At 39.3% G+C, this 14,118-nt stretch overlaps 1 protein-coding gene across 2 annotated transcripts in view; it reads left to right on the forward strand.

Annotated features, from left to right (window-relative positions):
• Positions 1-3,674: 3,674 nt before the first annotated feature.
• LOC101161486 (arf-GAP with coiled-coil, ANK repeat and PH domain-containing protein 3) overlaps positions 3,675-14,118 on the forward strand; it is a 79,587-nt gene continuing 69,143 nt past the window's right edge. For both annotated transcript variants that reach the window (XM_023956872.1, XM_023956873.1), the window contains exon 1: positions 3,675-3,890. In XM_023956872.1, coding sequence (XP_023812640.1) covers positions 3,844-3,890 — 47 coding nt within the window. In that variant the 5' untranslated portion in view covers positions 3,675-3,843. The remainder of the gene's footprint in view (positions 3,891-14,118) is intronic.

Raw genomic sequence — 14,118 nt, forward strand, 5'->3', positions numbered from 1 at the left:
TTTACCATTTTAAAACAAAAATATAGTTGATACATTTCCTTTATCTCATTACACTTATAATACTTCAAGAGACAAAATATTTTGGGGACCTGTCCACACCAGTGACCCTTCCGCTGGACCCATCCTCCATTAAAGCAAGGAGCCAGACCCACGAGATCACGACTCTATTTACTGAGGAGGCTCCATCCCTGATGTGGAGGCTCAACATAAAGAAAACACAAAATGCAAATGAACTACATACAGAAACGTAAAAACTTAGATAATCAACCAGATGTATAAATAAAGAAACCTTAATGGACAGATATAAATCACCAAACGTGAAATTTAAAATAAACAGAAAAGATCCAATCAAATAAGGAAAAAGAAAAAAGTATGAATTCTTAAAATAGCTTACATTTCAAATAAATATATTCCTAAATTTATGGTAAAAACCTGATTAGAAAGGTAGGTCTTGACTCTTTCTTTTAAAAACCTGAACCGTCTCTGCGGCTCTGAGGTTCCCTGGGAGGCTGTTCCACAGGTGAGGTCCATAAAAACTGAAGGAAGCCTTGCTGTAAGCTTTGGTTCTAACTGTAGAAATTACTTAGGGTGTATTCAGACTAAAACATTAGGTCCACTTTAAGTGAACCAGAGTTCGTTTCCCCCGATAATCCGGAACAAATTTTCAGTCTGAACGCACCAAAGTGGACCCTTGTCCAGAAGCAGGAACCGCTCTCGGACCCATCTGTCAAGGTGGTCTTGGTTCATTTCCAATCAAACTGAGCTCCAGTTCGCTCTTAGTTTCCTCAGTCCAAATAGGCTCTGTGCTCGGAGCGGAACAACTGGACCAAAATGACCACCGTAACCAGGCATTAAAGACTGTAAACAGAGTAGGAAATGCCGCGGGCACATATGGAGCAACAGCAACTCATTAAAATGTGGTTGGATGAATTATTTAATGATGAATGTTGGATGAATGATTTAGTGTAGCTCATTGAAACAACTTTTAATGTGATACACATTGCTGCTCACTGTTTTCCTGACAATTTACAGTATATGTCGTGAACAGTTCTCAGTTTACCTTCCTAGCCGTCGTCTCCCCGGTAACCGCCCTGCAGCATGCCTCCACTGCACCAAAGTAAAAAGTGTTGTATGTGACGTTGATACAGGCATTCAAAATTGGTCAGAGAAATATAATGTTTGAATAAGTGAATTATCCTAACAAAGTCTGCAAAGCGCAGCACTTCCATTATTTTTTCTCTCTGTGCTTTGACCCTCGTAATTCCTGGCCAATGACTATAGAGACCTTTAGTCACATGCTTTTGGTTACATGCTTTGGTTTGAAACAGAAATGTCCAGTTGAAGGCAGCCTGAAAACAGACCAAACTCAAGGTTCAGAATTCAATCCGGACCAAATTACCGGTAAACTGACTCAGACCGGATCAACTGACTTTTCCAGTCTGAAAACACCATAAGAGGTCTGTTCCTCATACTGTAAAATCATGTCTAATAGATATGAGGGTCTAGGACCATAAAAACACTCATAAACCAATGAAAGAATTTTAAAATCAAATCATTTGGGGGTGGTACGTGCCAAACCTAGCTCGCACCACAAAGAAAAAAGTGATTTCAAAGGAGAAAACCAGTTTATCCTGCTAAACCTCTGTCTATAAATCATAATTGAACATTTTCACCGCACCCTGTAACAACACTGTTTACTTATGAGACTAAAATAGTCTTTTCAGAAGAAGCCCCTTCACTGTCCATTTTCAAAACCCGTTTAAAAACCCATTTTTATGCCCTGGCTTTTAACCCAATATGAGACCACTGTTTTTCTAACTGTTTACTGTTTTCTATAGTTTTATCTCCCTCTGTGTTTCTCCCCCCTTAACATGTTTTAATGTTTGTCTCTTACTATTGTGTTCAGCAATTTGTCTCAACTACTGTTGAATGAAAGTGCTATATAAATAAAGTTGAGTTGAGTTTTCTTTCCTTATTTTATTCCTTATTTTATCCTTATTTTATTTAATTCTACCTTTTTATATTGTTGGAAGAGAGTTGATGGAAAAAATTTCAATGTGCACTGCAGAATGATAATAAAAGATTCGGATTCTGATTCTTTCTTTTGGATCCATGTATATTTGTCTGTTATTTGGTTCACTATGTAGTCTGTCATGTAGTCTGTCTTATCTCTGTTGAAAGTCAAGACTTTTTGGTATTTTGCCCTTATTTTTCAGAGGTTGTGTATATCTCAATACAAAAAAAAGCACAAGAGTTCAAAAAATGTTTTGTTTTGTTTGCAGCTTTTCTCTGCACCGTATTTACCCACGTGTTTCTTTTTATTGTATTATTAGATGTGATTTGCACTCATTCAGGTTTAGGTTTTTTGTTTTTTCTGTGGTCTTGTGATCCACAGGTCATTTATTCCTGTTTGTTTCACTTCATACCCGGGGGGGCATTTACTCTCAGGTAGATGGGTTCATTTACAGATAGACTGGTACCCTCGCTTTGAAGTGGGCCAGGGTCGAAGAGTTTTTGAAGGTCTTCACCAGGTTTGCATTCCACCTGCTATTTTGATCCATTCTTTCATGTTATCCCTCTAAAGTCACACTCTGATCACCTTTTGATCTACTTTGTTTTACATAGTTTCTGCAGAGCGGCAGTGCTTCATTAGAAATTGAGGGTGGGACTGTTGGCGCGGAGTAAACCCGCCCCCACTTACCCTCCCCGTTTCTGAGAGCTCTCTGTTTACATGCTCTCCCCCACACCCCCAGCCTAACATTACCGGTGCAACAAAAATGGTGAGCTTAATCAGAGCTATTCAGTCGTACAGTTTTGAGCCAGATGCCAGCTCAGACGAGAAAGACAAAGACGTAGATGGATTTGGTCAACAGGTGGATGCATTAGAATGGATCAGGGAGCTTTAGGCCCGCCCAACATATTTACTACGTCACAAATCCGAGCTTTTTCCAACTGCATTTCATTTGTCTGCTCCTAGTTCACAGTGAGTTGAATAAAAGAAATACTCAGAAATGCAATGTTTAGCTTAATTTTATCTTTACATGTCCCCCAGCATCAGAAAAATGCAACAATAACACGTTAAAAACAGCAAAAAGCACAATTTTCATAGGAGTGCTGAGTCTTTAAGGTGATAATTCAGAACAATCCCCGTGTTTTCAGCTCTATTCAAAAACTACAAGGCCGTGACGTCACGTCACCAATGTTGCTTTCAAAAATCTTTGGAAATGGGAGTTGTTGGATCGTTGAGATATCAATGTTCCATGAATGCTTAAATAATCTTAAAATAAATAAACTAAATTAATGTATGGAAAGTTGTTACTGTTTATTCTTCATCCTCCTATCTTTATAATCAATATTATTATTATTATTATTTTGGTTAGTTGTGTAAAACAATACATTAGAAAATCTTAGTAAAAAACTGAAACAAATATATAGAAGTTGTGATTAAATTAAATAAAATCTTGACCTTGTTGCAAAATTGCAGATTTTGGTGGTAATATAAAAAAGTTAAGATTGAGAACTAAAATATCGAGCTTTCTAGATCATTCTGTTTTCACCGAATCCAGTGATTTCTATCACACGTTTGCCAGGTTTCACCTGAGATTCTATAAAATCCGAGCTGAATAGGAGACCTTGAAGGCAGCAGAGGGGATGTGTAGGGAGGGAAGCGGCTCGCGCAGACCAGACAGAGCGGGACTCGGTGAGTGGAGACAGCCGGGGCAGGAGGGGTCGGGAACGGAGGACATTCTCTATCAGTCGGATACTTCCACATCAGCTTTCGTCCACACATAAGGAGATGCGAGGAGCTTTCTGAGCGCGCGGGTACTTGTCTCCGGTCCAAACATGACGGTTGACTTTGAGGACTGCATTAAGGATTCCCCCCGGTTTAGGTGAGAAAGGCAGACAAAACTCTAACCTATACCGCCGAACTGTTGATCACTGATGAAAACAAACACGCCCTTTTCTGACTGAGTTACGCCTCGTGTAGGGATGGATTGTTCGATGAGAGTTTGTCTGATTTATGCGCATTTTAAAAACTGGGAACACGATCAATGCGAGTCACGTGGTCTGATTTGGAGCCGCATCCAGAAAGATTGAGGTTACAATATTTAAAGATTTATCACCGTCTGTTACAACTGTCCTACTACACTACATCCCATCATGAACACTGGGGTCCTGGCAGGTCACTTCAGATCTCTTGTGCTTATCAAAAGACCCAGTTAATGTTCTGAAATCTTTTATTACTTTCATAAAAATCAGTGTTAATAAGAAGGAGGACATTTTCCTTAAAGTCTCCCTATGATATTTTATTAATAAAAACGTTTCTGGTTGTGTTTTAATGAGGATTATAAAGTTTAAACCAAAATCCCACAAACCTAAATGTCTTAAAAAGCCACATTTCATGTCTATATGAAGCCTCTCCAAAATCCCCGTTTAAATGGGCGTGGCCATTGTTGATAAGCTGAGTAGCCACGCCCTCGGCGGGGGCAAGACTGACAGTCTCCATTCTCAAAAGTTTAAAGAAAGGGGAACGGTTTCTTCTTGGCCGCACGGACCCAGAGGAAGTGTTAAGATTATTACAGGTTACGGTTAAGCTGCGTTCAAACCGAACGCTATTCGGGACCGTCTGAACCAAATCACCCAACAGTAATCCGAGCCGGTAATGGGTACATACTGGACAGACCCACTGCGGGATGGGGAGCCAGCCTGCTCGGGCCTCCAGAACGTTTTCGATATTTTCAATCATAAAAAAAGTCCTCTGGTTTTATTCTTGTCTCTAGCTTGACCCTTTCTGCCTTCAAACTCAGTCGGAGAGAGATCACAAATGTGGAGAAGACATTTGAGACTTTAACTTTAGTTTTCGTTTTAAATATGTGCAACCAACAACAAAATCCAGCCTTGGAGGCAATTAATATATGTGTGGTGAACACAGCCCTTGCCCCAGAGCTTGTGTATGTTGGACGGGGCAGATCAGGGAGCTTGAACATGCCCTCCTGGGCTGTTGCCTGGCAATTTGATTGACAGCGACTTAAAAGGAGAAATACTCAGAAATGCAAAAATGAAATGATTTCTTATTGCATTTCTTCTCTTTCATAAGAAAAATGTCAAAAACTGAAATTAAAACATGATTTTCATCTGACTTAAACCTATTTTAAATCACAGTTTAGAAAATAGTTTTGAAGTGCCTAAAATGGGATTTAAAAAGTCCCTAAAATTGTTATTTAACACACATTTCCACTAAATAAGTTTATAAATTGATTATTTTTTATCGATACATTTATTCTGTTTTCACATTGAGGATGCTAAAAGTAAATTAAAAGTTCAATAAATAAATGTCTTTACTTGCCTAAATAAATAAAAAAGATATAAAAAAGATTATATGTACAGCATAGTCCTTAAAAGTTTCTTGTTTCTCTATTCCATATTTTTTTTCTCAAAATTCTAAGTCGTGACATTTGGAACTTTAGTAAACTACACAAACAGGTTTCAGTGCTGGTCTCCTCAGACAAAAATGTCCTATCCCTAAAGAACATTTTTTTCTTTTCTTTAAAAAAAAAGGTGTTTTAGTGCTTCAAACCCTTTTTGATATGTTTGGTATTGATGATGTGGGGATTATGGGGAATTTGGCTAAAAACTAATTGACAGGGGATTGAATAAAAAAACAAAAGTTTGAAAACCAAAGCATTATGGGAAAAAAAAACAAAGATTCCCACTGATTCAATCAAAACTTTAAACTGGCTTGAGCAAAAGGTTACAAAAATAAATCAGGGATTTTCTACACCCACATCTAAACTTGGGTCTGTAGTCCAGCAGTGAGAGGAGTTCCAGGAATCTCTAAGATCATTTTTTATTTCGTTTTATAAAGTGCATTTCAGTGGTTATTGATACCGCTTGACATTTGACTAACACTTATTCATTTTTGTATTCTATCATTTCAAGCAGATTTTATTTGTTGTATAGGAAAAAAAAGGTACAGTGAAGTTTGGATTCTGGCTCTGTGAACATATTTAGTTACTTTCCAACACTGCTGATAAAACATCTCCCTCCTTCAAAGACTTTCCGACTTGGCAGCAGCATCTCAACAACATCTGCAGCTGGAGAAAAAAAACCACATCATTCAGTCGTCCTTGTTTTGCTAAACATCACAGCAAAGGCCCAAAAAACTGCATGCTAAAGACACAAAAGATGAAATCTAGAATCAAAACGGTTGCTGTTCAGATTTTCTCTCTTGCTAAACAGAGAGGCATTCTCACAAGTGAGCTAACCTCCAATTTCCATTCATCTTTTTGCCCAGGATGCTAAAACACACGGCAAACGGATGTTGTAGAGCTCAATGCAGCCTTTTACCTTGTTTTCAGAGTGCATTCATTCAGCTCCTTTGTAGAGCTGAAAGCACGGCCGCGTGGACTGTTGCGTAAAAACGCTGGAGGTGGATGGCTGCAGGAAAGCAGGAAAATCAAGTGTTTAACTGCGAGGATCAACATCGCACTCACAACGGTTTCCCACGCTCCTGAAATAAGGGAGGAACACAGATGTGCGGCGTGCTCTCAAGGGTCTTCCTTTCTGTTTGTCTGACCACTTATTGATCGATTGCTTTGAAGAGAAAAGTCTCTTCAAAAGGTTTTCCTGAAGCCGCCCAGACATAGCAAAACCCAGATCAAGCTGGGGTTCCTTTAGTACATTTATTGGAGAAATTATTGAAACATTGATTGTTTTAGAAGTTATGAATTGTAGGAATGCTGCTTTTTCACTTTTTCAGGTCAGACAAATTTTGAGGGGGAAAAAAACGGAACAATGGTTGTGCTTCACCTGTGACATTATTGGAAGTCTTTGAGGTTAAAGGAAAAGCTGAAACGATAAACAAGTTGGAACATTTATCATCCGTTACAACTGTGGCCTCAGGGTTCCCCCAGGGAACATTTGTGTGTGATGTGGCCGAACATATTTTGTTTTTACCGGCAGCCTTTTTCATTAGACTAATTTGTGCACATATTTTTTTGTTGTTGTAAGAAACAAGTTATAATAGCCAAAGGTAATAGGATATTTGGCAAAAGGAACGTATCCAGACACATATGCCACAAGACGTCACCAAACAGAGGAGCCAATTCATCTGCAGTACTGTTATGAAAAGAATAACCTGTTTAGCATGACGTTTTGGAAGTTCAATAAAGCAACAGTTGGTTGACTTTGGAAAGCAATTTTACACACTTGGCACACTTGTAGTTCATTCGTTCCATCCACCTTTTAAACCAGGAAGTCCAAATTTAAGCTTTTCCACAAAATATTAGAATGAAAAGGAATCAGACTGCACACTGATTAAATGTTTGCATGTTGAAAACATCTTTGATGGAGGGACCAAGGGCAACAATTTTGGTACTTTTGCTAAATAAATCTTTTTTGTTATTAATAGTCAACTTAGGCCTATGTTAGCAACATAATACATAAATTAAAAAGTAGTGCTCTTTAAGACACATCTTATGAGTTTTTTGTTGTTGCTTTCTCTAGACTGTTAACTGATTAGTGAACTCCCACCCGCCACCCTACAAATAGGCCAAACCAAGATCATTTCAGGGGACGAGATAGAGGGAGAACAACTGTTGCTAAGTCATAATCAGAAACACAGCAAACTCATATATTTAGTCTGTATTATTATTTTTGTAGCAAAATAAATGATCAAAACAACATAAATACTTGTCTATAAAAAAACAACAACCGGTCTTCCATTAAATCTGGTAATAAAAGTGTTGTCACGGCCTGGTTAAATGTATCAACATGTGTCATTGTTGACAGCTGACCCTCTGATATTGAGCAAGCTTTGGTACAAGCATCCACTAAGACCATGATTGAGGGAAGAAACTTGTGATTACATGTGATGACTATTGCTGTTATGTCACCCCCAATTAGAGCCGTCGGACTCAATCAGGGCAGACTGATCTCAGCGTTTGTCACGGGGATGCCTAGGGTTGGGCGATATGAGCAAAATTCATAACCTGAGATGACTAATTTTATACCGTAACGATATATGCTTATATAGCGATTTTGTTTGTAAATTCAGATAAAGAAATGTTTTTTAAAAAGACAATGCGGTAATGCAGTTTAAAATGATATGCTCAATAAAGGTTGTAGAAATAACATATTTTTTATTTAAATTCCTTTTTTTAAACCAAGGAAATGTGTTTGTTATGTTACCGTATGATGTTGGAATAACTTAACCCTTGTGCTGTCCAAGGCACTCTAACATTGGGAGTGGGGTCATCTGGACCCCACAATTTAGCACAAGGGTTAAAGTGAATATTTTTGAGATTGCTTATACCATCGGTACTTTAGTAGGTTTAGCCCATTGACTCTCTGTATTCTCTGAGATGGTTCTAGCACAGGCAAGGAACTGCATTTGTTGTGTTAAGCCTCATTTCCACTAAGCGGTCCGGTCCAGTCCGGTTTGGAATGGTCCAGTCCAGTTTAGAATGGTCCAGGCAATTCAGATGAGCGTTTCCATTCAAAGTTGGGTGCGGCGTGAAGCTATCAACAACAACAATGGAGGTCATCCAGCAGCTCATTTTTCTCCGCTTGGCTTTTGGTACTACTTCCATAGGATTTAGCGTTGTATGAGAGACGACAGCGGGCAGCGAAGAGGAATACAGCCACTTTCTTAGTGCTATTTTTTGTCATAATGACCTTCAGCTAATCAAGGCTTTTCAACAGAAGCTCTGCCCCTAAGTGGTATGTTCGATTTTTCTATGGACCTCCAACCAACGGGGTCCCAAAGATAGTGTGATTTGGTCTGGCTTTATGGATCCACTTCATAATGGAAACGCTCAAAAAACCGGACTGGTCTGCACCAGGCTGCTGGAAACAAGTCTTTAGAGTCTATCTATCTGACTAGTCAGCTGTTGTTCTGAAAAAAGTCCCCCTGCACCCCGTCTGTCACCCCGTATTTTTTTGGCACAACACTAGAAGATGGTAGTTGTCTGGGCTAACTGTTATCTGTGCTACATCTGGTCTTCTTACATTCATGCAACAGAAGTTGGCATTTTTAGGTGTTTGTGGCGATTTACCACTAACACTAACATTTTTGGAGCTTTCTTCATGTCTGTTTTTTGTGACACAACTTTCATGAATGATCCGAAAGCATGAGTCAGTCTGACAGGAGTTTCAGCGCTCCCTCTTGTCCGCTCCCCTGGGATCCGGTCTTCTTGCAGAATATGACTATTGTCCAGTGAGTTTGTTGCTTCCGCTAGCACACAGACTCTCCTCTCTGTCTGAATGGCCCAAGGGCAAGGAGTTCTTGGAAGGCAGAGAGTTTAGGTTCTATCTCCATTCGGATAAAGAGTCTTCGCAATGAGCTCCAAAGAGACTCCCATAGCCTGGGAACCTGATGACGTTAACCTGACTTTTGACTCTTCAGCATCAGTATCTTTGAGAAGATGACTGGATGGAGAAATATTTGAGACAAATTCAGAACGGAGAGACAAAAAGGGATGTGCCTAAGATAAGGAGAAAGATTGGGACTGCACATCGGCACATTGCTCTGGATAATATAGGTATTAATTTAATAGATAAAATCTTTTACTATTATCTCAAGCGAGCTGTTTATTGGTCCAAGGACATAAGTTTAGTAGCTCTGTCTAATGGTAGCTTTTGGCAAAATCTCCAAGTCGTTTGAATACTAATGTTAAATATCACAATTTTGGGAAACATATACTGTAGTCCGGTTGTGAGAAAACCAGAAGTAGGCCTGCTTGGTTGCGACTCCTGCTGATTCATCAAAAATCCCACACCGTCACAGCTCTAGTTAATATCTTGTGGGGCGCAAAAAAATGCGACTTCTGTAGTACCAATAGTAGAACTGTTGAGGTCAGATCTTACGGATACTGTGGTCTTGAAGAATGTTGCCTCGGGGCTCGTTCAATACCGGGGCTCGGTACCCATCCCTAGGAAAGGGGCATGGTGGAGAACAATCACAGAAGCGGTCGCTTTGCATAAAGACATGGTACCCATATATAACGTGGTGGAGACGGGGTTTCTTAATTTAATTAAAACCTTAGACCCCAGATATGAGCTGTAGTGTTAGTCCTTTAGAAAATGGTGCTACTCTCGAGGTGAATGTTTGTCTCCTTTTAGTCAAGACTCCAAAGTGTGACTTAAAACACAGCTGGGACTTTGATTCCAAGAGTGTGTTCATTTATTTATTATTTATCCCTGAAATGGGGGTTACATTTGTCTTGCGTTTGATTAAATAAAAGCAAAATTTGCTTTAAGTTGTCTGCCGTTTGTACTTATGGCTTTACTTGGGAGGGGGGGGGGTCGGAAATTGAATAAAGAAAAAATTAAATCAAAGATTTTATTTTTAGGCCATATCGCTCAGCCCTAACCGTAAGTGAGCCGATCTCTAACAGACTAAATCTGGAACTAAAGTTTATAGGTACTACTACACTCTGTGTCAAGCAACTTTACTGCCCATGCATGCTCCTCCAACTGTTGACATAGCTGCAGAATCTGATAACAGCTGCAAAGTAAAGTCTTATTCTTAAGAGTTCTTAGATATATAAGATCTAGAGGAGTTCTGCAACAAACTGAAATGAATGAATGGCTATCCAAATGGCCATGATTGGCTGCTGCCTGCATCAATAAATGTGTCTCAAATAAAAAAAACACTGGTAATTGGTAATACGTACGTTTATAAGATTTGAATATCAGTAGAATTGTGAACTTGGATTAGATCATTTGCATAGATAGGACGTTTAAAAAAAAAAGATGGATGTGTAGGAGCTTGAGTGACAGAAAACCTCAGTAGACTGGATACTGCCATGCTTTGAGTCATCAGCCCTCCATTGTCATCAGGCAGTTGGGATTCCGTGTTCTTTCTAGACGATGTGGTCTCCGGCTGTGCGGAGCTGGAAGGGATTTTCACCGCGAGGTCTGTTGCTTTCTGCTCCACTTCAGACTGACCTCCTTCCATCTTTGAAAATCTATGTCATTGGCTCCTCGTTTCAGCCGACGCTGCTTTTCTGAGGCTCCGAGGGTGGGTGGTGCACCATTATTATAAAAGAGAAAAAAAACAAAAAAATTTGCTGATTCTCTCACATTCAACTTCATTAAAAATTCTTTAATCATGAATAATTTGTACAGTTTTTCTTCCGTACTGCACATTGTTACTCAGGTGGAACTCTGTACAATGGACCTCATGATGTCCCATTTGGCATCCGTTTTAATGAAGCACATTTCATGCATGAGGGTCTGCTGTTACTCCTCCTGTTGTAAGTGCATTCTGCTCTTTTTATTTCTTACATTTTGATGTGGTGACTGGTAGTTCTTTCCCTCTTTGACCGTGCGCTCGGTGTGCTCCAGGTGATGAAAGTGACGGGGATTAGGCTCGCGCAGAACATCTGAAAGGTTGCTGGCTTAAGCAGGGATTGGCCCACATTTGCTCGTTGACGCCTGCAGATGGCGAGGTGTCGCACCTGCCAGGCGAACATGCAGTTATCCTCATCCCAAAGCGAAGAAACACAAACAGGTCCAGTGATACCCAAAGCAACACGACTGTGTTGGTGAGCGGCCACATTTTGATTGATGGTCTTTTATCATTTTAATACCAGATCAGATGAAAGGCTTTTCCCTTTTGGAGCCCCTAAGCCGGCGAGCTCGAAAGCATGTTTGGCAAGTGGTAATATTGGTGATGATGATGATGAGTTAACCATTTGAACCAAAATAAGGAGTCATTATCAAGCCTGTGTTAGGGGGACACTTTGGTTCTGGGAATAATTCAAGAAACTTTTTTCATAACCATTAAATGTAAAATTGAGGAAAAATACTATTTTAATCCCAAATCAAGAGTGCAAGGTTGATAGGATTGTACGATATTACAGAAAAAATGCATTAAATATCATGATGGCTGCATAAAACGTGATGTATGAGCTAATACTTAAGCCTTTAAGCTGCAGACTCAGCTCGAAAAACTTCAACATAAAAACCCTAGATTTATTTGAATAGTTTTAGTGTCAGGAAACATAAAGTCATACCGACATGTTTATCTATAGCTTGGTGTAAGGAAAGATAGGACATAACCAACCGGTAAATTAAAAAAATGTACTTTTCACAATATAGGAGAGCTATTGAATGCAGCCAAACAATAATATATAAGCCTACAGTAAAGACTGTGGGCTCTAAGACATTTATTTTGTCCCATTTGGCAGCGTGAATTCCAGGAGTGTGTATTGAGAAGAGTCTGGCAATACGATACAAGACTCTACCGGAACAATTTTTCAATTTCTTTTTTTTAAGAGTATGACGTAGAAAAGAAGCACTGCCTGAATATTAATATACCTTTCATTTTAATAAAAGTAAAATTAGCTTTATTTAATGAACAAAATGTTAAGAACTACAACTGTATCTCATAGACAAGTTGCTTTTACCCAAACAAATTGATAGTGCTTTTATTTTGATAAATTAAAATATATTTTCTGATTTCCGCAACAAAATATATTTCAGTACAAGAAAAGAAAAACACAATGAATATGCCTTAACCAGTAAGGTTCTAAAAATATGATGGAGGAAATAAAGGGCTGTTTATTTTCAACATTGCTGAAGGTAGCTTCTCCAGTACTTTTAAATGGTTCAGGTGCTTCAAAAATAAAAATTAGAAAATAAAAACTTCAATTCTTTCCATTCTTTTACATGACAGTCACTGCAGCTGCAGCTCCGCTTTCTCATACACGGAAGTAAACACAGATTTCACCGCTCATCACCACGACGTTGGCCTTTTTTCAGAGCATTGTACACATCACTCTGATCCACGAGGTCGCAAAACTAGAATCCATCGCTGTGAGGTTCTGCAGAACTTTGACTGATGCTATGGACCTACGATGCTACGTGCATGAGCTGCTGTGCAGCGGCACTGCTTCACTCGTTCCTATCTGAGCCTGCTATAAAGCACCGCAATCAGTGTTTTTATCTGATACTGGCAGCAACATGGCACAGAGTTTGGGTTCAGTACCCATACCAAGTAAAAACTATAGTGCATGTCTGGTTCTCGTGAGATCTTGTTGTTTTGGTGCGGTGTAGAGCTGTTCAAAGAGGCCCAGTGTGTTGTGCTGCCAACTACTGGTCGGGGAATTAAGTGGAAAACAATAGTCAGATGCTGAAGGACGCTCATAAATAAACAAATATTGTCTTGACCGCATTTTTCAATTGGTACAAGTATCATCAAATGAAATATTTTGACACATTGCTGAATAGATCTTCCCCTACACCCCTAATGAATCCCATTAAAAAAGAAGTCTGTACTCTAAGCCAGTGTTTTTCAACCTTTTTTGAGCCACGGTACACTTTAACCTTGACAAATATCCCGCGGCACACCAGCATCCCAAAAAAAAAAAAAGAAAGCAGAAACTCATAGTCTGTTTTGATCTACAGCACCCCCCCCCCTCCCGGCAATCTGACGTGCATTTTTGTGATAATTGTGGCAGAAAAAGCAGGAAGTTGCAGATGTTTTTTCTAAAAGATGTAATAAAAGTTAAGTTATATACAAACTGTATGTTCGTTGTGGTTACAAGACATGTAACAAGGACGACTTATTGTACGCTGAGGCGCTGTCCCTTTAAGCCAATGCATCATGGGAGATGTAGTGTGAAAACGGCAGAAAGACTCGCGTCTCTGAGCTTCATGGTTTTGTTCACTTGTTCCACGGTCTGATACCGGATTCTGTGGAAAGCTACACCGCTAAAGACGAGCTTTATCTGGTGTTTTTGTTGGAACTGAGTGAGTTATGAGCTAAATTGGAACAAGGAAGTGAATACTTTAAACACTTCTGATTGGTCAGACTGATGACATGTGATTAAGCCTTCAAGAATGATTGGTGGAGTCGTGGAGACAGTAAAAGCTGCGGGACTTTTCAGAAAACAGTTATAGCTGCAGCTAAATCGCGTTACCGTCATTCTTATAAAAATGTCTTTAATAGAATCAAATAAACACAAAGAAAAAAGTATTTTATGATCTTTCATATTCCTAACTACTCAGTGTTTTATCAGGACCTGTTTGGATGAACAAAGAGCTGATTTCCTGGAGATGGGAAATGTTTTGAGATCAGTGAATGAGGGCAATTTTCCACGGCACACTTGA

Source organism: Oryzias latipes, chromosome 7, assembly GCF_002234675.1.
Source record: "Oryzias latipes chromosome 7, ASM223467v1".
NCBI lineage: Eukaryota > Metazoa > Chordata > Actinopteri > Beloniformes > Adrianichthyidae > Oryzias > Oryzias latipes.